The 24,570-nt window shown below is 42.4% G+C and overlaps 1 protein-coding gene across 6 annotated transcripts in view; it reads right to left on the reverse strand.

The window, feature by feature from the left end:
- Positions 1-9,330: 9,330 nt before the first annotated feature.
- The window catches only part of TENM2 (teneurin transmembrane protein 2), a 1,052,113-nt gene continuing 1,036,873 nt past the window's right edge, over positions 9,331-24,570 (reverse strand). For all 6 annotated transcript variants that reach the window (XM_044661706.1, XM_044661705.1, XM_044661704.1 and 3 more), the window contains 4 exons: positions 19,695-19,991; positions 16,013-17,627; positions 12,876-13,006; positions 9,331-10,558 (listed from right to left, as the gene is read on the reverse strand). In XM_044661706.1, the coding sequence (XP_044517641.1) occupies positions 9,797-10,558; positions 12,876-13,006; positions 16,013-17,627; positions 19,695-19,991 (2,805 nt within the window). In that variant the 3' untranslated portion in view covers positions 9,331-9,796. The remainder of the gene's footprint in view (positions 10,559-12,875; positions 13,007-16,012; positions 17,628-19,694; positions 19,992-24,570) is intronic.

Genomic DNA, 24,570 nt, shown 5'->3' on the forward strand with positions numbered 1-24,570 from the left:
TTCCTGAGAACAATGGGGAGCTGAATGTGTGAACTTCTACCTTACCTATTTCTGGAGGTTTCATGGGGGGGCTGGGGGAAGAACTTGGAATGACAAATGTGTAGGAAAAGTACATTTATGTTGATTTAATTTGATTCCTTATGTCTCCACCCTTCCCCCATTTGAGAACCTCTTTCCCAATAGAAAAGAAGCTCCTTGAAAGCAGGGACAGTTTAATTTTTGTCTTTGTATCCCCAATATCCAGCATTGTACCTGGCACATCATACAAACTTCATAAATACATGTTTATCCCTGAAATGACTGAATGGAAACAAAGTGGGGGTGGGGGAAAAGAGATGAAGAGAGATACTAGTTGGATGGTGCTGTCATGGATCTGACAGATGAATTGGCAAAATCACCATGAAAGAACACAGCCAAAGGGAGAGTAGCACCAGCTGTAGAGAGGCACGAGGAGCTTGGCAAGTACTTCTAGAATACTCTCTGCAACTGGGTAGACTGCCTGATAAGATGGAAATGGAGTGGCAGCCATATGTCCAGGGTTCCAATTAATAAAATGAGTCCAGGTACTCTTATGGCTAGGAGGTTATATGGCATTAGATATGGGAATATGAAGGCAAACAATAAGATTGGATTCCATTGAAAGACCCTCCCTTCCATCCCAAGAAGACTCAGGAACCTCACTAGGAGATCTAAATGAATTAGTGCATGACATAACTGTGTATTTGGGTGTGTTCGGTATGATGGGCACATTCGATTGTACCACCACCAGCCTTGGTGGCTTGTCTCTGGGGTAGGGATCTTATTTGGGGGCAGGGGTGCCTTTCCTTGGGCACGAAGGACCCCTGGCTATTGCAGTAACCCTACTTCTCTGCTTCCCACTCACTTACTTCTCCAGTATTTTTGTGAGGTTTTACTGGAAGAAGAAGGAGGAGACAAATCTAGTCCCAAGACTGGAACACTTGTGTGATCTCCTTCTATAGTCTCTCCATAGCACTACCTCATTGTCTGTCATTCTACATGATGGTGCCCAGCTCCTGTTTGGAGCAGGCAGGCTGTCTCCCCCTCTCCTCTCGTCCACCCTTTCTGGCTTGTGACTGGGGACTAGCTGACTATAGCTGGGTCAAGGAAAAAACAACCCAGGGTCATCCCCTCCCCTCCACTTTTAACTTCTCTGGCTACTTTGTCTTCTATGACTCGGACTGCTGTATGTGGCCCATGGGCTGTAGTAGTTTAAATACAGGCAGAAAAGGCAAAAAGGTTAAAATTTCAAAAGCTAAAGGGCTGTGCCAGGTCTTGGACTCCCTTCATGGCAAAATATGAGGCTCAGGGAGCAGGAACTAGTTCAAAAGATGCCTTTTTGGTCAAGAAGATAAGGTTCAAAGGTTTGTTTTGTATTTGAGGAGAAAGGTTTTTATCAGGAGCCATTTGCAAAGTTTGTATTATAAAGCAAAGTTTAGTGAATAAAAAAATGAGTGAAGTTTTAGTTTCTTTAGGCCAAATAAGCATTCAAAAGTTTTTTTTTGGGAAAGGAATAAGCATTCAATAGATGCTTGTCATTAAAAATAAAATAGAATTTCCTGGGGGGGTACATCCTAATGAACTAGTCTATGCTTATAGAAAGGGTATAATGATAAGACATCCCTCTCATATCCTTTGCCAGAGGTCTGTGTTTCAGGGCCTGCCTGGCCTAGAAAACCTCTTATGGTCATAAGTAATCACCTTAATGCTTTCTTGGAGTTGGTAAAATGATCCTCATGACAGGGATATGGGAAGGTTTTTGTATCCCATTGACTAGCACAGTGCCTGGCACATAGTAGCCAATCTAGAAACAGTTGTTGATTGATAGTAGAGAGGATCTCAGAGATGGTTCCTCTGACCTAGGCTCTCAAATCTCTGACTACTATCCCCGGGGAGGTTTTATGAGAGGAGCCCACTGCACCACTCATCCTTTCATTTGGAAATTGCTTTGCTGCTCATCAACTTAGCCCACTGAAGAGCCTGATCCCTGCTTCAGACAGAGCCCACAGCTGTTTCTCTCTGCAGTGAACTCCTCAGCGTCACTACCTCCCTTGGAGTTTCCCCAGCACATGTTGGGAAGGAGGAGGAAGAGAAGTGCTCCTTTTTTTCACAGAATTATGGAGGAAAAGGAGTGTGGTGGTGATGGACAAGTGGAGGAAAAAGCTTCTTACTAGCAAACCAGGCGGTTCCATTTCAGTTCCAGAGCCTTGGCAGGCAGGAGAGCCCTGGGAAGTAGAGATCAAGGTGTGGACCAAGAGGTGGTGAGGCTTTATCCCCTTATAATGATGAATAGGATCATAGATTTAGATTTGGAAGAGACCCTAGAAGCTATTTAGTATAATCCCTTCATGTTATAGAAGGGACCAAAGCTCAGAGTGAAGTGAAATGACTTGTTTAGGGTCATCCTTCTCATCACACATGCATCAGAAGCAGAGTTTGAACTCACATGTTCCTAGCTTCTAATCTAGCTCTTTATTATACCAGGCTGGTGCCCTATATCATTCTTCCCAACCAGGGGACAAGGCACCAGGTCCACCAAATTTCTTTGGGCTTCAGTTTCCTCCTTTGTAAAACATGGGAGTTGGACAAGATCACCTTGGAGGTTCCTTTCAGTTCGAAATGGCTCAATCTTAGATGGGGTCCTAATGGGAACTGGGGTACAAGAAGGCAGGAGGGGATGATCTCAGATGGATGGATTTTGCTTTACGTGACTTCATAGTCAAACCATCTCAGGGGTTTCCAGTTGTTTAAAGGATAAAATATTTACTCTTCTGTTTAGATCTTAGAATCCTACCCAACTTCGACCCTATCTATCTTTCTATTCCTTTCTATTCTCACTGAACAAGTCTCCCTGTTCACTGTGATCCAGTCAAACCTCTTTTTGTCTCTGTCTGTCACACACACACACACACACACACACACTCTCCCTTCTCTCCCTCCTTCAATCTCTGTGCCTCTGCAATGACTACCTCCCATGACTGGAATGCATTCTCTCCTTATCTCTATGCCAAAGTCTTTTTCTTCCTGTTGGGTAAAGCTCAGGCACTATCTTCTTCATGGTACCTTCCCTAAGAGCTCTAACTCCTGTTGCTTCTCCTCCCTTCCCCAACTTCTTTGTATTTAACTGCTAGGTTCCTATTTGTATTTGTTAGTTTTATATTTCTGTTATGTATATTCTCATATGCATTTGTTTTTCTTCCCCACAAGCAGGGGTTATTTCTTCCCCAGAACCTAAAACATTGTTTGGTACATAGTAGGCATAGTTGCCATCCAAATAATTACTGATTAGAGTACCCAACTGGTAGCTCCAGACTTGAGAACATCAACCAAATGTAAGACAGTATAAAGTAAAGGGAAATGGGAGCCAGACTGGTAGGGGGAAGTGTGTTGGGATCTTTAGAGAGAGAAGGTTGTGACTTTTCCAAGGCAGGGTGAAATCAATTGTAACCCCTTCAATGTGTTTGCCATAAGCTGGGCAGGGGCTCTTTATATATAGCAAGGCTGATTTCAGAGAGACAGATTCTGTTCTAGATCCTTAAAGGGTATGGTTGGTCCCTGAAACAAATTCAAGAAACTTTGGTTCACTGGTTTTTGCCCTAAAATAAACAGCATGTTAGAAAGGTCAAGAGGACACAGGGAAAGTGAGCACATCAAAAGTCAAGATATGGAAGTTGTATGATATTGAATTAGAGGAAGGAGGGTGTAGGAGAAATACTTCCTTAACACTCATTTCCCAGATCATCTTCATTCCAGGTTTTGGGTTGTTCAAGTAGAATGGAGTTTAGGCTTGAGAAAGTGGGCTATATTTAAACTAGGAGGCTTAGAGGAGAATTTAAGTGTTTTCTGACTTTTTGTAGTAAGAGCTGGGAAGATTGGATTATGGAGTAAATCTTGGAAGATCTAGCTCTGGGGAAAGACGGGTGAGGCCAATAGATTTGTGGAACTTTTTGTGGAAGGCAGCTTGATGTTACAGGAATCCTACCCCCTCCCCAAATTCCAAAGGTCAGGTCTGATATTCGCATTCATGTACATGCATGAACCTTGACTTTTGAGCTGGTAGAATAATAGCAATAGCTGTCATTAGGAAAGCTCTTTAAGATTTACTTGGAGTTTTATAGACATTCTCATTTTAGCCTCAAAACAACCCTGTGAGGTAGATGTTATTGTCTTCCTTTTATAGCCAGGGAAACTGAGGCACAGACAGGATGCACCTTGCTTATGTCCTTCAGCTTATGAATGTCAGAGATCATAATTCTGCTCCTGTCTCCTGCCTCATCACTCTTTGGGGTATACCAAAGACACCAGCATAGGACTATCTGTCAGGACATGCCTGTATCAAAGATGGCCCTATGCTCTATGAACAAAACGGAATTGCAGTAGCTCCAAAGAAATGTGAGATCCACAAATTTAGAAACATTCGCCATTCCGAATATTCATATGGGCTATCTGTGAGCAAAGTGACCTCATATTAGTCTGATCAGCCCACAGTTGGACTCAGGGTTGATCTCAACATAGTGATTTCATTTTGACCCTCTTCAAGTTTCTAGGACAGCAATGGATGACCTCTTAATAACTCACTTATACAAGCCTCCCAAATTCCCGACAGCTTCCCAGGTAAGCCAGGATCTCCCATTTTTAATTTCAGCTTCTTAAGCTTTGCACAGATGCTTGCTGCTGAGTCCTCTCTGGGGCTCTTTTTTCTGGGTGAGACCATGAATCTGCTCCTCTGCCCCATCAATGCCCAGCTGCAGGTTCTATGGCAGGTTTGTCCCATTTTTAGGAGGTCAGACCATTGGTGATATCATAGTGTTCTTAGAATCTTAGAACATAGGTTCCTAGCTCCTTAGAAATGAATCAATCATCAGATTGAGTTTGTATTCTGCAACTCTTCTACCCTACCTCTTACTCCCAAGCTCTCAGAAATATGGCTCATTGTTCTTGGGGAGTGTATCTGTTCCCTTAGTTATTAGAGGAGGGAATAAAAAGAGTTCTCAGAACACCCTTTTCTCTTATTCTGACCCATTCTTCAGGGCACTGCAGTTCTGTTTAGAACTCCTAAGTGGTTCCATTTGATGCCAACCATACCAGGTGGTATAGGAGAGAGGGGAGAGAACACAGAGCCTAGGGGACCTTGGGTCCTTCATCTGTAAAATGGGGATAGTAATGGTTGTACTACTGGCTTCATAAGGTAGTTGTGAGGAAAGTGCTTTGTAAACCTTAAAAGTGTCACAGAAATAGGTTGTTATCAGTGGAAATCCAAAGGCTTTTACCAGTCCCTTTCATGTTGTCTAAAGTTGTTTGTGGTCAGGTGTCTCATCTTTGCAAAGGCCCAGGTTCTAGAACACCCTTTTAGATGGCGTTTCTTTTGGTGATATTTGAATGAATGAATGTAGGAGGTGCTTAATAAATGCTTGTTGATTGAATATGACATATCTTGTCAGTGAATTAGGCTGGGGAACGGAGCTCTGGGGAAGATTTCATGGTGGAGATTGCCACCGTGTGGCCGAAGAGGAAATTCAAGTTTTCCCTGGGATGAGGTGGCAGCCCAGGCAGGTGGCAGCTTTCAGGGCTGGTGAAGTTGGCTCAAGGACTTAGACAAAGACAGGTGACTTTCCTTATGTCTTTGAAAGCCCAAGCCACTGGTGCAGAGGGAATCTTGTAGGAAATGTTGGTTAGATTGCATCAGAGAACTTTTGGAGGTTTTGGATTCTCTCAAGAGGGTATATGGAGGAGAGTGTTCAAGAAGTGTGTTAGTGGGATGGGGACATTGGAAGGGGCCTGTCTCAGGAGGCTTCCTCTGAGCAGAGGTGTTCATAAGAGACGGGGCCCAAATCTGGCCACCAGGACCTTCCAGCCCAAATCAGATGTATTTCTTTCTTCCCACCAGAGGGGTACCTCACAACCAAAGCAAGAGAGCAGAATCCATGGGACCTTGACTCGCCTCACCTTCAGTCATCCCCCCCTGTGCCTGACACTTCTCCAACCTCCTATTCCCATAAAATTGTAATCATAACTCAGATTGCCCACCCAAAATCTTAGCTACTCCCAGGGTATGAGGCGTGAGGAGACACAGAACTGGTAGAGCTGACCTTGCCATCCACTGCTCGCCAATATCTGAGATTTGAAGGATACTGAGAAGTCTTCGTTAACTTTCCCAGAGGCTTGTCCCTAATCCTTGAAATTTTACCACTAGTATGCCTAGGAAGTAGTTGGGGGCACAGTGAAGTCAGGAAGACTAGCTCCATACTTACTAGCTGTGTGACACTGGGCAAGTAACTCTCTGTTTGCCTCAGTTTCTTCAACTGTAAGATGAAGATAAATCATAATACCTACTTTGAAGGGTTGTTGTGAACATCAGATGAGATATTTTTTTAAAGTACTTAGTATAGGACCTGGCATAAAGTAACGAGTGCTTATTTCCTCCATTCTCCTCACACTTTTTGGGAAAATGGTCTTGAACTGAGTCTTGAAGAAAGCCAAAGGATGCACCCTTCTCTATTGCTGAGCTGTTGTTGGTTCAGTTGTGTACAACTCTTGGTGATCTCCTGGACCATAGCTCTCCAGGGATTTTCTTGGTGAGGATACTGGAATGGTTTGCCATTTCCTTCCCCAGTGGATCCTTTTGTCAGGCTATTAGAAGTTAAGTGACTTCTTTAGGGTCACACAGCTATTAAGTATCTGAGGCCAGATTTGAACTCTGTCCTTCCTGATTCTAGGCCCAGCACTCTATCCATGGAGCCACTTGACTGCCTCCTAAGCATAAAGAGATTAAGTGACTTGCCTGAGGAAGTTTTTGAGGCTTAATTTGAATTCAGGTTTTCCTAACTCCAGACCATGTACCCATTGCCATAGCATCTATTATATTAGCTGAGTCTTCATGGTGGGTAAATAATTTCACAGTCAATTCATGTTACTTGCTGTAACTTATGTGCTACAACTTATAGTCCAGTTTGGTCCCCTTCAACCCAGGTAGGTTCCTCCCCTCCCCACAATTGCTGAAGAGTATCTAATTCTCTGTAGTAATCCAATTGGAGGGAGTTACTGTAGATACACTTACTTTTTCCTGCAGATTAAAAACAAAGCTTCCCATATAACATCATTTTATTGGTACTTATCTTTCTCCTCTTCACTGTTAACTTTCATGTACTCCCCCCCCCCATCCCCTAATAGAACCCCATTTCCCTTATAAAGTATGTAGGGTTAACCTGCACATTCTTTTTCTTCCTTTCTCCTAGAGAAGAATAGTCTCACAAATACGCGATTGTTCATGTAAGTGTGATAGGGAATTAATTGCCCCACAGTTAACTGTTACTTTTAGATTTACTAATAAATGTTAAACTAGTTGTACATTCCAAGGCCAAACCAGGACTTGGGTGGAATTTTCAAGGTGGTCCCCCAAGTCCTCTTAGGTTAAGGTGGAGAAATCATGCTCTCTAGACAGGCAGTTCTTGATTGGACTGGATGATGGTTTAGCTAGTGGTGGTACAGGGCAAAGGAAAGTTAGAGAGGGTCCTGATGGGTGGTCCTCCCAGGGAAGATGACATCTTGAACCCAGATGAGTCCCAACTGAAAACCTATCCAAACTATAATCTTCCCTTCTCCCCCTCCAAAATCATTTCTTTGAGTATAGCTGACCCTGGATATCTCAGGGCAGTTTAGCAGAGTAAATGAGTGATGGATCTGTGATTGGGAAAATCTGCCTCTGACATTTACTAGCTGTGTGTCTGTGGGCAAGTCAGTTCTTCTCTCTTTGTCTCAGTTTCCTCATTTGTTAAATGGAAATGATTCCAAGAACCCATCTCATGGAATTGTGAAAGTGTACTCTGTTTGGACCCTGTGTTCATATCCTAGCCCTGTCCCTTTTTTAACTGTGTAAGCATGGGCAAATTCCTTCATCTCCTTGGGCCTCTGTTTCCTCATCTGTGAAAAAGGGGGTTGAACTAGATGGCATTTAAGGTCCCTTCTGGCTCTAAATCTATGGTTCTATGTATATTAAGAGTTAGCTAAATGCCAGCGATTGTTTTTATGCAACTTTCCAGAAGAAATACACACAAAAAGGATCCTGTATGGCTATAGAGATGGTGTCCCCTGAAACCTACCAGTATTATATATGGAACTCCAGACAGAAATGAAGAAACCCATGTGAGGAGCTCATGTTATGGGAAATTAGTGGAAACACAATATAGATTGCCCTTCACTTCTATGCTTTCTTAGCTTTCCCAGCAAGCTCGTAGCTTCTGGCAAAGGCACTCTGGGAAGAGTGATCTTTCCCCATGATTATCTCTGATTTACCTGGTTTCTAACTTGTTTGTAAGTAGTAGTTTGCTTGTCACCTTCTCTATTAGACTGTGAGTTCCTTGAGAGAAGGGACTATTTTTTGTCTTTCTTTGTATCCCCAGGGCTTAGCACAGTGCCTGGCACCTAGAAGGTGCGCAATGAATACTTTTCAACTGTGACTGTGTGAAATTCCACTTCATTCACTTGGGTCTTTCTTCTTCCGTCCTCCCATCAAAATACTTTCACAGAAGACCAGTGTCCACAGGAGTTTTAGAGACTTTATTTATGTATAAACAATTTAAACACTTTGCCATAAATTATCTTTGCCTGTCTCTAGTCTTTGCTTAGCAGCAAATTAAAATTAATATAAAAACTCAATGAACAATTCATACATGTATATTACAAAAAAAGTTCTTGTACCAAAGTTCTTATTAGACTTATTTTTTTTCTTTCCTCGCGGTGACTTGTCATGTGATTGTCTCAGTTTCTGGACCAAACAAACACACTAATAATTTTAAATCTGAAACAGTGATTGTGCCTTTCGGCTCATGTATGTACAGGGTGATCTGAAGTGGTGCCCGTTAGCAAAAGAGTGACACAATGCCCACACCTCTACTGGAACTGATACCAACAAACTACAGAATCTAAACAGACTACACCCTGTAACTGTGTATTACTGTCCACAATGGAATCTTCAAAGACAAACAGAGTATGAAATTTATCTGTAGTGATTATAGCCACCATTTTGAATTGAACTTTACACTCTGCCCTCCTCGATTAAATCGACTCAGGTCGGACTTAGGTAGGATCTGAGCACAAGTGCAGGACATTATTATTTCTCTCCTTGATTCTTGATGTTAATTTTCTTGTTTTTTTTTTTCTTGTTTTTTTTTTTTCTTTAAAGAGTAATTCCAGTGCTCACTCTTTCACCTCTTTTTCCCCCCCACCCCAGTTGCTACACACAAATCACCCCAAAAGTCATGTTTTAAATGCACCTGTATTTTGCTTAAACGAAAACTTCTGGAGTTTGTTTGCTTTTATCAAACAAGCAGTCTGAATTGTTTTCCTCAGCTGGTCTGGTGAAGCTGGCCCTCATGGATGTTTCGAAGTTGCTCACGTGTGAATGGAGTGAGGTAATAGAATATGAGGCCTTCTCTTTTTCTTTTGTTTTTGTTTTTGTTTTTTTTTTCCTTGTGAAATTTGTATTTCTTTCCTTTAGACCCAGAACAAGTGGGTAATATCTTAGGGGAACTTGGAACATTTGTTTTCCTGGTGAGTTTTCAGTCAGGCTTTTAGTCCACTCGAGGATGTAGAACGTCTCATTTGGACAGTAGCATCTGAACTCAAAAAATATGAGCTTTTTTTTTCTTTTTGCCACTTATTATCCCAAAGCAGCTCAGCCTAGTGCCCCTGGTTAGGTCTTCATCTCCTTAGGAGAGGAGATAACAGTTACGCCTACTGAGCCATCCAGCCAAGGAATGGCAGCAAGCAGATCATTTTGTTACCTCTTTCCCATTTCATTCTGTCTTAAAAACTGGATGTTGCTGCTACTGTCCGCAAGCTCTGGGTATTGCTCCACGGGGAGGACATAGTATCCCTCGTATCCCTGCACCCTTCCTGTGCTCAGGAGCTGTTGCTTCTCTCCATCAGTCCACAAGCGGCTGCCCTCCCTCCCTTCCCGGGCTTTCTGCTGTTCCTTGGCCCATGCTGCCCCCAGTGCCCTCTGCCTCGCCTGGTCCAGGACTCGGGCTTTCTCTTCGTCAAGGGTGTCCGGAGTGAGGCCGTAGCGGATGTTCAGCAGCAGTGTGCGGTACTGGAACTCAATGTTTGTGAACCTTCGAGTCCTCCCGTTGACCAGCAAGGTGGGCTGCGACATGGTCACATTCACCCCACTGTCCAGCACCTTCCGCCCGCTCGTCATGGCCAGGGTGACCAGGTCGCTGTCAGAGGAGCCGATCTTCACGAAGTAGTGTGTGTCCTTCCCCTCTATGCTGTAGTGCATCTTGTCCAGGTAATAGGCATTGTTGAGCACGGAGGCCACCTTGCGACTGTCTTCGCTGGCGATGCTGGACACTCCAGTCACCACGCGCCCTTCCTTGATGGCAAACATGATCCCTTTCCCAATGATCGGCGTGGTCGTGGCAAACCAGTGGCCAGCTTTCTCTCGGATGCTGGCGTGGAGCCGTTTGGAGATGACCTGCCCCTCCAGGGCCATGAATGCCTGATTATGTCTCTCTGTCGTCTGCTGGACTCCCGTAATGAGCTGCAGGCAAAAGAAAATCCAGAAGGATGAGAAGGTTGGCCATAGCTCATTAAAAGACAACAAAAGGTAGGCATTTGCTCTTCTCAGTGCTCCCCCCCTTCCCTGCTGACACAGAACTAACATAACAGTGCCAGCCTACCGTCTCCAGAAGTGAGGCTGGGCCACCAAGGGGCTTGCTGAGCATTCGAGGTCGTGGGCTGTATGCTGGCAGGGCAGATAGTCCAGATTACTATGTAACTAATTAAGAAGTAAAGTGGGGAAGGTGGGCCACCTTTCTAAAGATCTACACCTCGACAGATGACCCTAAGACTCTTCTTCGAGGTTGGGGGAAGGATGGCTATTCATTAGTGGTTTCTTTGGCAGCTGTCTTGTACCAGTCAGACAAAAGGCATCCTGACCCGAAGGGGTGGGTTTGTTTGGATTCAGTGGTTCCAGCTGTGGGCTTTGCTGCCTTCTGAGCAGGTGAACGAGGGCTGGTCCCTGGACAATGTCCCAAACTTTGTCCATTCTTTAATATCTTATGAAGTGCTGAATAAGAAATCAGTGCTTACTTTGTTCACCTGGGCTGTGGGGCCAACGAGAAAGAGCTCTTGGCTGGGAGTTAGGAGATGAGTTCTAGTCCCCATCTTGGAGGCTGACTTTTGGATGGCATGTTTATCTTTCATACATTAGCTTTTCCCATTTGCCAAATAATTTGCATTATTATCCAAGTTGTTGCAACAAAGACTAGGATAATGGGAAGAGAATGTGTTTTGAAATGTATGCTTATGTATATGTAAAAGTCTTGCTATTCCTCTTTGTCTGGGAATTGTGGCAATCTTAGTGGGGATACCTTGCTCAGGGTGACCAGGAGACTCTAGATTGTTCCTCTGCAGTGACCTCAATTTGACGGAAACTGCTGTCACATTTCATATTTTTATAATGCTAAATATTGTCAATAAAGAGGAATACTGTCAGTGCAAGGAGGATTTTTTCTTTTTCTTTTTTTTTTTAAACCCTTACCTTCCGTCTTGGAGTCAATTCTGTGTATTGGCTCCAAGGCAGAAGTGTGGTAAGGGCTAGGCAATGGTGGTTAAATGACTTGCCCAGGGTTACACAGCTAGGAAGTATCTGAGGCCAGATTTGAACCTAGGACCTCCTGTCTCTAGGCCTGGCTCTCAATCCACTGAGTTACCCAGCTTCCCCATAAGGAGGATTTTTCAAAGCAATTAGAACTATCTGTAAGTGAAATGTGCTACCTTGGAGGTACTGGGTATATTGGAATTCTTTAGGTATAGGTAGATGGCCACTTGTCAGATACAGGACCACACATTTAGGGCTAGAAGAGGTCTCAGAGGCTCTGTAATATTATCCTTTCATCTTTCAGAAAGGGAAACTGAGGCTCAGAGAGGTAGTGACTTTCCCAAAGCCATTTAGGTGAATATATCAGAACCAGGAATTGAACTTGAGTCCTCTGATTCCAGTTAGTAGGTTTCCCCCTGAGACAATTCATGTTCAGATATGGGTTAAATTCATTGGCCTTTGTGGTCCCTTCCAATTCTCAAATTCTATGTGTGCTACTTTTTTTTTTTTTAACCCTTATTTTAAAGGCAAGGATTAGGCAAAAGTGACTTACTCAGGGTCACACAGTTAAAAGGTATCTGAGGTCAAATTTGAACTCAGGCCTTCCTGACTCCAGGCCTGGTGATCTATCCACTGGACCACTTAGCCGCCCCTTTCACTAGTTTTTTTTTTTTAAATTTATTTTTAATTTTTTATTAATGGTCCTACTCACTTCAGTGAACTATGGGCCACTCAACTTCCAAATCAAACCTGACAAGTCTGTAGCCCTTACTGCGTGAACCAACCACAAATGATCTTAAAAAACTCAATCTGTATAAAATTTTAATCATAAAACACTGAGGTTTTATGTGGGGCATAAAAATGTTCCTTTAATGGGACAGAAACTACAAACCGTAGTTTTATTGCTCCCCATAAAAGCCAAAAGGGTTATGATCTTATAGGAAGAACAGATGGTAAGTTACCTCCAGATTTCCCTGTGCCACTGTTAATCAAGTAACAACTCAAGGGTACAGACAGCACAGGTAACGATACTGCAATTAAGGTAATAATTGAGGTTGGAAAGAAAGATGGTTTGTACCCAACAGGTGATGGTGTTGACATTTGTTTCCCTGGGAATCCAGCACTGTTTAGTGGCCCATTTATATCCCACTCTGATTTACACTCCTCCATGGATGTGCACTCATCCCCATGTAATTCTGTTTACAATATAGAATGCCAATGATAATTTGGATGCTTAGCTGGGATGTCTGCTTACCTGTCCAGTTTCACTGGCTTGACTTTCTGACAGTTCATAAGGTGGAGGCACAAAGTACATTTTAGCTCTTGGGAAACCAGGAATGATATTGCTGAGCTGAAATCCAAACATCACAAGCCAGCTTTTCACATCTATGATGAAAAATTAAGAAGGGTTGAGAAAATAGGTATCAGCAGTGGGGCTTGGTGAGACAGCACTTGGGACATAGCGGGAAATCTAGACCACAGGTCCAAAGAGGAACCAAATAAGGACATGCCAACTTCTTCTTAATCTATAAATCCCATGTATTTTTATATGGGTGCTAAGAAGTAAAAGGTTTGTATCCTTGACAAATATGTTAGGAGGTATACAAATCATGAACAGGGATTCATCTTTTTTTATTTTTTAAATTAAAAAAATTATTTAGTTGATTAAGAAAATTTTTCTATGGTTACATAATTCATGTTCTTTCTCTTCCCTCCTCCCACCCACTCCTGTACCAACATTCTTTTAAAACCACTGAGTTTTACCATTGATCAAGACCTATTTCCATACTATTGATATTTGCACTAGAGTGATCCTTTAGAGTCTACAAGGGATTCATCTTTCTGAGAACTTAAGAAAAATCAGATTGCCTTCAAAACTTTCTGTCTAAAGAACCCTCTTCCTTGCTGTTTCTAAGAGACATAACCAGAGTGAATTTTAAAATCTGGGGCAAAGTATTGTAATCAATCAACCAACTAATGTCTACCATGTTCTAGGCACTGGGCCAGGTGATGGCAATACAAAGAAAAAAAATTAAACAATTCTGTCCTTAAGGGGCTCTCTTCTATGACAAGGCAAATGGAATAAACTTCCATGTTATTAGTAGTGATGGTAGAGAAGAGCGTGTGACATTGTCTCATGAGAGGGATACAGAATCCAAGACACTGGCATTGTGCCACTTTGTGGCCACAGGATGGAGGCAGAGAATGAGCTCACTGAACCTTGTTTGCTATCTAGTAGTTTCCCATTTTTACTAATTATCCATGCTAACGAGGTGCTAAGCTCTGCAGTTCCTATATTCTTTACCTTTAGTCAACACCCTCTGAATTCATGCCTGGAGCAAAGCCCTAATTGCTCCATTCTAGTTACTGCCCTCCCCCTTGGCTCCTCCTCCCTCCTGCCTGCAATTCTCTTGTTTGTAGCTAGAAGAAATAATGTTAAATGTGATTTCCCTTCTGAGAAGAGGTCTGTTCGGTGGCTACTAACTTTGACTGTGACAGCTCATGTCATTGACCTTAGTTTTCGAAAGCAGTCAATGGGGTTGGGTTTTGACTTATTGGAGTCGCTCGTCTCCTCCTCCATTTTGCAGAAGGCGCTTCATCTGAGGCACACTGACAACCCGGCTCTCCTCTCCTCATTTTGAATGTAATTGGTGTTATACTGTAACAGTCTCCCTAAACAATCTGTTGAGGAGGGAGTCATTTAGGTCTGAGCAAGAGAATGCAGCTCATTCTAATAGTTCATTATTCCCCTCTTCTAATGTTCTTCACAGCATGTGATCACACAGCTAGAGAAGTTCGCTTTCCCTCAGAAAATGCTGTCAACAAAGCATCCTCAGGTGTTAAGTGTAAATATGAGAAGGAGATAATGTGAGAAGGAGGTTATGCCTTTCTTCTCACTTATGAAAATTAAACTACAAAATCCAACTTTTTTTTTTTTCCTTTTTTTCTTAAGTGGAAGTGTTCTTGGGATTTGTAAGCTTGGAGAACCACCAGGGGGCCACTGAGAGGGAGATGCTATGAGTCTCAGGTATTGGGACTCATTACTGCTTTCAACTGCTTTCAAGTTGGTCTCATGAGTAGTTTCCTTAACTAGGGTTTCATTTGTGAATTGGCATTTGCAAAAATAGCATCATTTAGCCAATATAATCATATCTATTTGGCTGAGGTATTACCCAGCAAGCATCAGAAACTTGGAATGGGGTGTGGAGATACCCAGGAATTCTCCCCCTCCAGGTCTGAAATCAGTGGCTTCCCCAAGGCTCCAAAACTCTAGCCACATTCACCTTCATCCTCTTCCCCTCAATCAGCCACTACCTCCTGGGGGCCAGAGGGAGGGCAGAGCCAGCTTGCTGTGACTTCTTCAGAGAAATAAGCCCTTTCCTCAGTTAGGAATTGCCACTCACACGAAGATAGCTCTGTTCTTAAATTGCAAGGGTTCCTTTAATTATGGGAGATAGTGGGTTCTGTTATTAGAGTTTCTCCTGACTGCATCTTAATTACCTCTTCTTTGTAAATTGTTAGTAGCAAGTTCAACTACTTTGCTATCCTCCTAAGTGGTAAATTAGCACTAATTGATATGAGGGCAAAAGTTTTACCAAAACACAACACATACAGATTGATTTAGTGCTCTTTCCCATCCTTTTCTGCAGGTGTTCTTCCAATTCTAGTATGATTTTGGACAATGCACATTTTTTTTTATGCTACAGGCTCAGGCATCAGGCCCCTCTTCCCTCACTCTTGGGGGCAATAAACAATGGGCTTCTTTTTGAATAATATTCTTTAGAAGCTAATGATTACAGAATGTGGTTGAATTTAGTTCAATATGACTTAATTCCCCATTGACTGAGGTGGTGTAAAAGCACTGGAATGAGGTGCTATCATTTTATCTTCAGAAAAGTTCCTTTTTATGACATCTTTCCAGAATCAACAAGAAAACAGAGAATCCAGTCAAGTTTATTACAGTGACTGCATGCATTTATTTGGGACTTGGCATAAGCAGGTATCTATTCACTTTCATCCAGCACAGACTATGGAAATGCCCTTTGTCTAGCTCTGCCTCATTCATTCCTAGGTATCGGGAGCCAAACCTGATTCTGTGGCCTGGAGAACCCACCGGTGGCCAATGATAAGCACCGTCTGTTTTCCATTTCATTTTCTATGAAAACATGGAGCCCTTCCATTCTGAAATGCCCTTTCTTCCATTGTCTTACTTGTCAATGGGAAATACACCCAAACTGATGTCAACTGTGCTATCAGTGTTCTTCCTGGCGTATACCGAAAGGGGTTATTATTTTAAAAGGTCTCATCCTAATGTGAAACCTCCCTCAAACTCTCCTAGGACCACAACTCCCTAGTGGCTGTTTCCCTGATTAAGGCAGGGGGGGTTCTCACCTGTCACGTAGTTTTTCAAGTCTAGCTCGTTGCTGAGAGGGTTGTTGCTTTTGAACATATATAGGTTAAATGGGGCCGGTTCCTTGCCAATGTTTCTCCACATGGTATAATCAGGGGAGGTCCAGCGCCCTGCCAGTACATCATAGTCTCTCTGAGTGAAGTGGACCAACTTGGTCAGGGGATCGTAGAGTCCCCCATGGAAGCCAATGACTAATTGGAAGTCAGGGTTAGAGTCATAATAAATCTCCCCATATGCTGTATACTGGAGCTGTTTGATCATAAGACCATTTATGCTGAAAACTGCTAGAGGAGTTCCAGTGTTGTCTGAGGCCACGTAGTACTCCTCTCCACTGCTGCTCTCCATGGCAAAGAGATGACCCTGGAGATCATAGTAAAGGGAAGTGATCTCTGAGTTGGAATGGTTGTAGACGTGAGTCATGCGGGTTGGGTTGTGAAGATCAGAATAGAAATATTGCAAATGGTGCCCAAGGTTGGTCTTGCAAGAGGCTCGCCGTCCTACTCCATCGTATCTATACTGAACGCTCCACCCGCTGGCCTTGTTGTAGGCTCTTGTCAGGAGGCCCTTAGAGTTGTACTCAAAGATGTCAGAACCTCTCTGGGAGAGGAAGCCATCGTCGTCTATCTTGTACTGTATGTCCCCCAGACGTGTGATCCTGTCCCGGAGGTCAAAGCGTAAGGGTATGATCCGGACACTGTTCCCGGGGTTCAACAGGTGAAGATTTCCGTTAAGGTCATAGCTGTAGCGCCAGGTTGGCCTGTCATTGACCGCCACACTCTGAAGCTGCCCGTCCCCGTCATAGTCATAGGTGTATTTGGTGGTGTTGGCATAAGGCCCCAGTTTCAGCTCCCTCTTGGTCACTCTTCCCATGCTGTCATATTGGACGGTCATCCAGTACATGAGGGACCTGAACATTTCGTACTGGACTTCCTTAATCCTCCCATGGGTATCGAAATGTTTGCTCAGAGTCATGACTGCAGTAGTGATGATCTGATTTATGTCATAATAGATGACTCCAAATTTGCCAAAGTGCTCCACTTTCCCAGAGATCTCGTCATAGCGGTAGAGGTCCACCGGAAGAGGAGTCTCGCTAATAACAGGTTTGATGCTTGCGATCCGAAAGCTGTTGTCGTGGTAGGTGTAGTCAAACCTTGCATTGACCATACCTTCCTCTGAGAATCTGTAAATCTGTTTGTCGACAAGGGGACCGATTTTCCGGTATCGAATAGTGCAGGAGAACCCACCACTCTGGAGGTTCACCATCTTCAAAACACCGGTGGTCTCATCATAACCAAAAGTGACTGCTGTGCTGTCATAGACTATTTCAGACAGTTTGGAGAGCTTCCCATATTTGTAAAACACTTGTCGCCCAGTCCCCAAAAAGGATGTCTTTAAAATGCGGCCATCATCACTGTAGTCAAAGATGACCGAAGCATTGCTCTCTGGAGGATTATAGATGTTCCTGATGTAGCCAATGGAGGTGTGAGTGGACATGCTGTGCCGGGCAACGCTGGGCATGGTGACAGCATGGAGACGGTCAGAGGCATCATATTCAAATATGTACTGCCTCTGGCTCTGCATCAGGAGGACCATGGACTGGATGAAAAGGAAGGAAGAGAAGAAGAAAGGGATTTGGGAGTTAGAATTTCTTTCATTTTTTTTTTCTATTCAAATGAGAAAAAGTATTATTGACGGTTAAAAGGAAACAGAAGCAGAACTCATAGCAAAACTCATAAAAATACAGGCATCTTAGCATGAGCAATCTCCTTTACCACTCCTCAGGAACAAGTGTAGAGCCTCAGCCACATATATTCCATATCACTGGGTCAATGGAAAGGGTCGTAAAAATGGGGTCAAAGGATCTGTGTTCAAATCTCAGCTCTGTTCTTATCCATGGGACCTTAGATAAATCATTTCCAATTTTATCATTTACAAAATGAAAGGTTGGATTGGATCAGAGGTGCCCAAACTCCAGGTGGGCCGCAAAATTCCTGAGTGAAGCCTAAATTAGATTAAAATGTAGCTGGGAAATGTTTAACAAAATAAGTAAAAATATAATACCACACAAATAATTTATTGTTGTAAGACTAAAAATGAATGAATACTCCAAGTATTTAAATTTATAGGATTTAATAATACAAAGTGAGAGAGAAAAGGGGTTCCTTCAGCTGAGTGAGCAGAGCAAAGAACCGGAGACCCAGCAGCCTACTACGCTTGAGCCAAAGCCAAAACCCTCCCCCCCCCTCCCCCGAAAAGTCCCCTCAGTGTGGGTTTCAGCAAATTTATAAACAGACCCACTCCAGGGCACAACATGGGGATGCAAGACAAGGGAACCCTGGGAAGAGTAAAGAATGCTGGGAAATGAAGTCCCCAGGGTACAAAATTTTAAAACATACATTGTTAATTTATAGTTTTCCAAGACATGCAGGGATCTGTGTTTCTATGTGAGTTTGACACCACTAGACCGTTAAGGACTCTGGCAGCTTTTTCTTCTTTGACCCCTTACCGGATACCACTTGAAACTATAAAGAACTTTTCAGGTACTGTGGTCATATTTGTATTTATCACATGCTTCTGCTGGACTTTAGGCTCCCTGAGGGCAGACAACCTATCTTATCCACATTATGTCTCCTCAAATGCCTAGCACTGTATATAGCAGAAATAGAGGGAATAGTTGAACTGAATTGGGAAGCCTAAGTATTTCAGGCCTGTGGATTCTGGAAAGGATTTTAACAGGTAATAAAACTCATATTCCTGTCCTTAAGAAGATATTTTCTAGGGCTCTCAGAGATATGATTCTGGCTTCTCTTAGTCTTTATTTCATTGTAGCATTAACTATATCACCATTCATGGAGGGGTATGGCTCTAGGACTATATCAATGATGGCAGCTCCTCTCTCTACAGAACAGGAGCTTCTGCAACTTGCGGGATAGAGAGATCAAGAGAAAAAGAGATGAAGATAGAAAGGGAGGGAAGTGATGTGCTGATATAACAAACCAAAGGTCAAAGGAAATCAGAAAGTAACTAGAATAGTCTTCAATAGCCTCAAAATATGATAGAAGGAGGGATCCTCCCACTACTGCTCTGAAGTGAACTTTTCTCATTGTGAGAGAAGTCTCTGTCTCTACCTAACCCAGGAAAGTTAGCTACTTTCAGAACTTCTGGAACTTGGCGTGTTTGGAGCCCATAGGCAGCTAAAGCGAGTAACCTAAGAGGAAATGTGCAGCAGCTGGGGCTTGAGTTTTAGACAAACTTTTCTATTCTGATAGCTTAATTTAGGACCAGGCAGAAATGAATCACTGCATTTCCAATTCATAAGTAATGATTAGATGAGAGCTCTCTTGCCAGTGGGGTGATTCGGCCCGATTTTTACAGCACATTTTTTAGAATAAAATCAGACAATCCATCCTTCCTGCCATTACTGAGAAGCCTAATGCTTTTTTATGGAAATAGTGCTGAGCCACGAATAACACATTTGTTCAAATTTGCTGTCCAAGGGGAGGGTGGAGAACCTTCATCTATTTGGTGCAAAGAGTTTTTGAATGTCTGAAGGCAAAAGATTTCAGATTTTTTTTTCCCAGAAAGCCCAGAATGAATATCTAATGGCACTATTTCACCAAGCCTTCCTATCACCTCACAGACAGGCAGAGACAGTTCACTTACTTTGTCGAGGTAGGAGTAGCTCCACACTTTGCCATCAGAAAACATTCTTGAGATGATCCGTCCCTGTTTGTCGATGTCTGTCCTTTCACTCATGGCCCCACGCTGAAGGCCTGCCAGTCTCCCATTGAAGAAGTAGGAGACGTTGACTGCGGCAAGCCCGCTGCTGGGGAGCCAGAGAAAGGGACGTCCCACTTGGTCATAAATAATCCTCAGGGTAAACTTTCGATGATCATCATAGATCTTCTCTGTTCGGATGTTGCGGTCATAGTCAATAGACAAGAGGTTTCTCCCATGGACCTATAAAAACACAAGGGCTCTGTTTAGCATGTCAGGGAGAAAAAAAAGATACCCAGTTATGTTAACCTGAAGCTATGCCAAGTATATGGCTGGTATGGGAGATGGGGCAACTGGCTGCTGACTTTGTGTCTGATGCTCTTTCTACTTCAGAGGTGATACTAACTTGCAGTAATGAAAGGTTCTGTGGAGGAGGTATGCCTAAAACCAATGTGGATGCAGCTAAATGGCAAAGGGGTATAGAGTCTCAGGTGTAGAGTCAGGAAGACTCCTCTTCATGAGTTCAAATGTAGCCTCAGACTCTTACTAGGTTGTGAGGGCAAGTCACTTAACTCTGTTTGCCTCAGTTTTCTCATCTGTAAAATGATCTGGAGAAGGAAATGGCCAACCACTCCATTATCTCTGCTAAGAAAACCTCAAATGGGGTCATGAAGACTCAGACATAACTGAACAACAGAATGTGGATAGGCAGGGTAGAGGGCAAAGGATAAAGGGGGTCAAGTATGTGCAAAGGAATAAACATGGTATAGTCTCAGTTTGGCTGAAGGTCAGTATCTGTATGGAAGAATACAACATTAAGGAAGGTCCTAATTGATAAAGTAACAAATATAAAATGGGTAAGCAAAGGATTTTAAAAGTATGTTCTTTGGTTAATTTCTAGAAGTCACTGAGGATTTGGGGATCCAATAACTTAACAAGGTAATTTTAAGTACATATTTACATATATACATGTATCTAAACTGAAATGGCATAGACATATATGTATATAAATATAGATATATCTGTTACTTTACAAACTGAGGTGAGCAGCTAAATGGCACAGTGGTAGTATGGTCAGAGTGCCAGACCTGGAGTCAGGAAGACTCATCTTATTGTGTTATCTAGCCTCGGCCACTTACTAGCTAGGTGACTCTGGGCAAGTCACATTTGCCTTAGTTTCCTCACCTTTTAAATGAGCTGGAGAAGGAAATGGCAAACCACGCCAGTGTCTTTGTCAAGAAAATCCCAAATGGGGTCATAAAGAGTTGGGCATGATTGAAACAATTGAACAACAAAAAACGGAAACTATCACTTCCAGAGTTGATAACAAGTTAGAGTTGGAATGGCTATTTCTTCTTAAAGTATATAACTTGGGGAGAACTGTTTCAGTTTTGTTTTAAATGCACACGGAAGGCTTTGGAGGACCCTTAGATTTGCTGGCTCATTTGTTTCAGCATTCTGGGTCATGACTACTCAGGTGTCTAGCAAGGACATTATGAATGTTGCCAAGGGCAGCTGATAACAGGCATCACTTAGCACCACTGAGCCCTTTCACCTCTTGTTTCTCACCCCCTCACCTTTCTCATTTCTTTTCACAGAAAACTAGGAGGTTGGCTAGATGATCTTCAAGGTCCCTTCTACCTATGTTATGGTTCTATTCTTTTCTTTTCTTTTTATATTCCATTTTATTTCTTTTCTATTTCTATTTTACTCTTTTCTTTCTCCTTTGGTTTCTCCTTCTCTCACTTCTCTCCTAGCCTTTGCCAATGACATTTACAGAAAATGTTTATAACCCTACTAAGGTCACATGCAGCTGCAGAGACCTCTTGACCCCACATGCACTCACTCACAACAGAGAATAATAAATATGAATGGTTCAAGCTAATGAATTTTAGATTTATGATTTTCTGGTCACCAGGAAAATGGCATTTCCTTTGAGCTGTGGTACTTGCTAGTTTGGGTTTTAATTGTGAATTTTCAGTGAAGAATGTCTAGTACTTCTGATAATAATGAAATAAGATAAATTCAGTGGTAGATGAGCCAAGGAGTCTGGGCCAATGCCGTAATCTAATAAAGCCTCTTAAGTAATTTAATTGCGAGTGTGCCATTAATAAAGTGGAAGTCTTTAAGTTAGATAGCCTTTGATGGCAGTGACGACCAAAAGGAGCGCTCAGCATTTCCTTGGAATGTGTTCTTCAAACTTATAGTTTGCAGGGACTTTGATTTAGCAACGTTTTCTCTTATCCCGATTTAAATTGCCCATCAAACAATATTTAAATTAACCTTGAGGCTTCCTGGAGAACATAAAAGTTATTTTGAATTATTTTCACTGCTATGATCAGCACAATTCCCACCCTATCTTGCTCGGTAGGAATCCAGTGGTAAGAAACCAATTTTTAAATTAATACAATTTTGTGTTTGTAAGGAAGTCATTATTTTTAATTATCGGGTATTTTCCTCATCCTGGCTTCCCCAGTTAATAAAACTCAGCTGTTTAGCACTGTTTTTATTTCTGCAGTGGGCAGACTTTGGGAAACAGCTCCCCCTGTGGAATTTCCCCCAGAATGTTTTGATCTAGCAAAGGATGCTGCTGTTGCCCGAAGTGCTCATAAAGAACCCAAGGAAAGGAAACGTGGTACTTGGAATGGTCCTCTTGGGCTCATGGCTGGTGGCTCCAATTCTGCTCTGAGGGGTAATGACTGGGCCTGATGAGTTGAGGCAACCCAAAAGAAAAAAAATGAACATCGTGATTTTTATAAGGAGTGGGGTGAGAGGAAAGAATTGGAGTAGCAGCAGGAAAGAATTTGGCTGGACTTGGGGAGGAAATCCTTGGCTATTGGGCTGATTAAAAGCTAGAACATTTCACAAGACTTAACAATCCTTATAAATAAGAAAATCATTTATGTTTCTTAATCTAAGTTTTCACTTTACATGAGAAATAAAATGAACAACTTAGACTTTTCTGTTTCTGGGATTCTTTTATTTTCAGAACTAATTATCCCACTAGCACCTACTCAATACAATTAAAAATCACATTGTGACTAGTTTTTTTTTTAAATAAAAAATAATTAAAACCCATACCTTCCATTTTAGAATCAATACTGTGTATTGGTTCCAAGGCAGAAGAGTGGTAAGGGCTAGGCAATAGGGGGTTAAATTACTTGCTCAGGGCCACATAGTTAGGAAGCATTTTTTGAACCCAGAAACTCCCATCTCTAGGCCTGGCTCTCAAACCACTGAATTGCCCCTGTGACCAGCATTTATTCCAATGGTTCCCACACTTTTTTGGCCTACCGCCCCCTTTCAGAAAAAATATTAGTTAGCCCCCCGGAAATTAAATTTTTTAAAAATTTCAATAGCAATTAATAGGAAAGATAAATGCACCTGTGGCCACCACTGCCCCCCCTGGATTGCTGCAGCACCCACCAGGGGGCAGTGGCACCCACTTTGGGAATCACTGATCAAACAAAACAACTCACTACAGAATCTATATCTATCTTAGAATAGATCTCCAAGGATCAGCTTGTGCCCTTGCCATCAGGAAAGAGAGAACCTTTATTCCAGAGCAGACAGGTGGGTATCTATACTATTTTCTGAGTCTTTCTGCTATTTCTAAACTATCACAGCAAGGAGGGACTTTCTCTTGTGCAAACCCTGGACCCAATGTGGCAGGTAAGGATCTGGGAGAATAGAAGTTTTACACCTTTCCTGAGTATGATAAAAAGCCAGCCTACTCTGACAGCTCTGCAGGAGATCAAATGTGTTTGTATACACATGAGCACACAAACCACACACGTACAAAACTCAGACTAGGAAATGTCCTGTCTGGTTCCTGTGTTCCTGTGATTTGCAAAGTAAGTAAAAGTAACGCACTCTAGAGTATAATTGCAATGTCATATTAATTATATGGAAACCAAAACAAAATTACAAACTCCCACTTCTCCTTGGAATACTAATAACACTAATACCAATATCATGACGGAAGATTATCTTGGAAGCAATTTTTCTTTTGTTCTGCTACCTACACATGTATCTGTTTCTTACCTCTGCAGTCTTTATGTAAATTACAATCAGGAAGACAGCTCCAGGAGGCTGGTTATCTGCCTTCTTTCAGGGAAAATCAGACTTCTCACAACACATTCTTTTTTTTTTTATTTTTTAGAAAAAGGGCAGAAATTTTAAACCTCAGTAGAAAGGGTCTGTGTTAATTCCTACTTCCAAAGCATTTGAAAAATAGCTCTTCTGATTAAAAATCCTTGCCCAGGCCCCCAGGACAGGTACACAGCAAAGCAGTTATACATTCAAAGGATGATTATTTTACATTTCATGACATGGTATCTTTGAAACTAAACCAACGAGTATTTCTCAAGCACCACTGAACAGAAAGTCCACACTTCTTGGATATCAGTCTCGTGATGGATGCACAGATGTAGATTTAACTTTTGCAATGCTGTGTGTGTGTGTGTGTGTGTGTGTGTGTGTGTGTGTGTGTGTGTGTGTGTGAGAAGGGCAGGGGGGATGAAGGTGGACGGGAGGAAGTAGGGAAAGGGGATGACAGAAGAAGTGGAGAATAATCTTTCCAAATGAAATTATTCGAGAAATTTTCAGGAGGCAAAATGCAATCACACACATTGGGAATGGGCAGGGATGTAACGTCCCAATTTAAAAAAAATGAATCACTGAATATTGAATTGTCTGGCAGGGTCACGGCCCTTTCATCTAACACATCTGTTCACCATCCTAAGTGGCCGCTTCTTTCTCAGTTAAAAGGATGTGGCTGGAGGGGAATGAATGAAAAATTATTAAGCACCTGCTATGTGCT

The sequence above is a fragment of the Gracilinanus agilis genome, chromosome 2, assembly GCF_016433145.1.
Source record: "Gracilinanus agilis isolate LMUSP501 chromosome 2, AgileGrace, whole genome shotgun sequence".
Classification (NCBI taxonomy): domain Eukaryota; kingdom Metazoa; phylum Chordata; class Mammalia; order Didelphimorphia; family Didelphidae; genus Gracilinanus; species Gracilinanus agilis.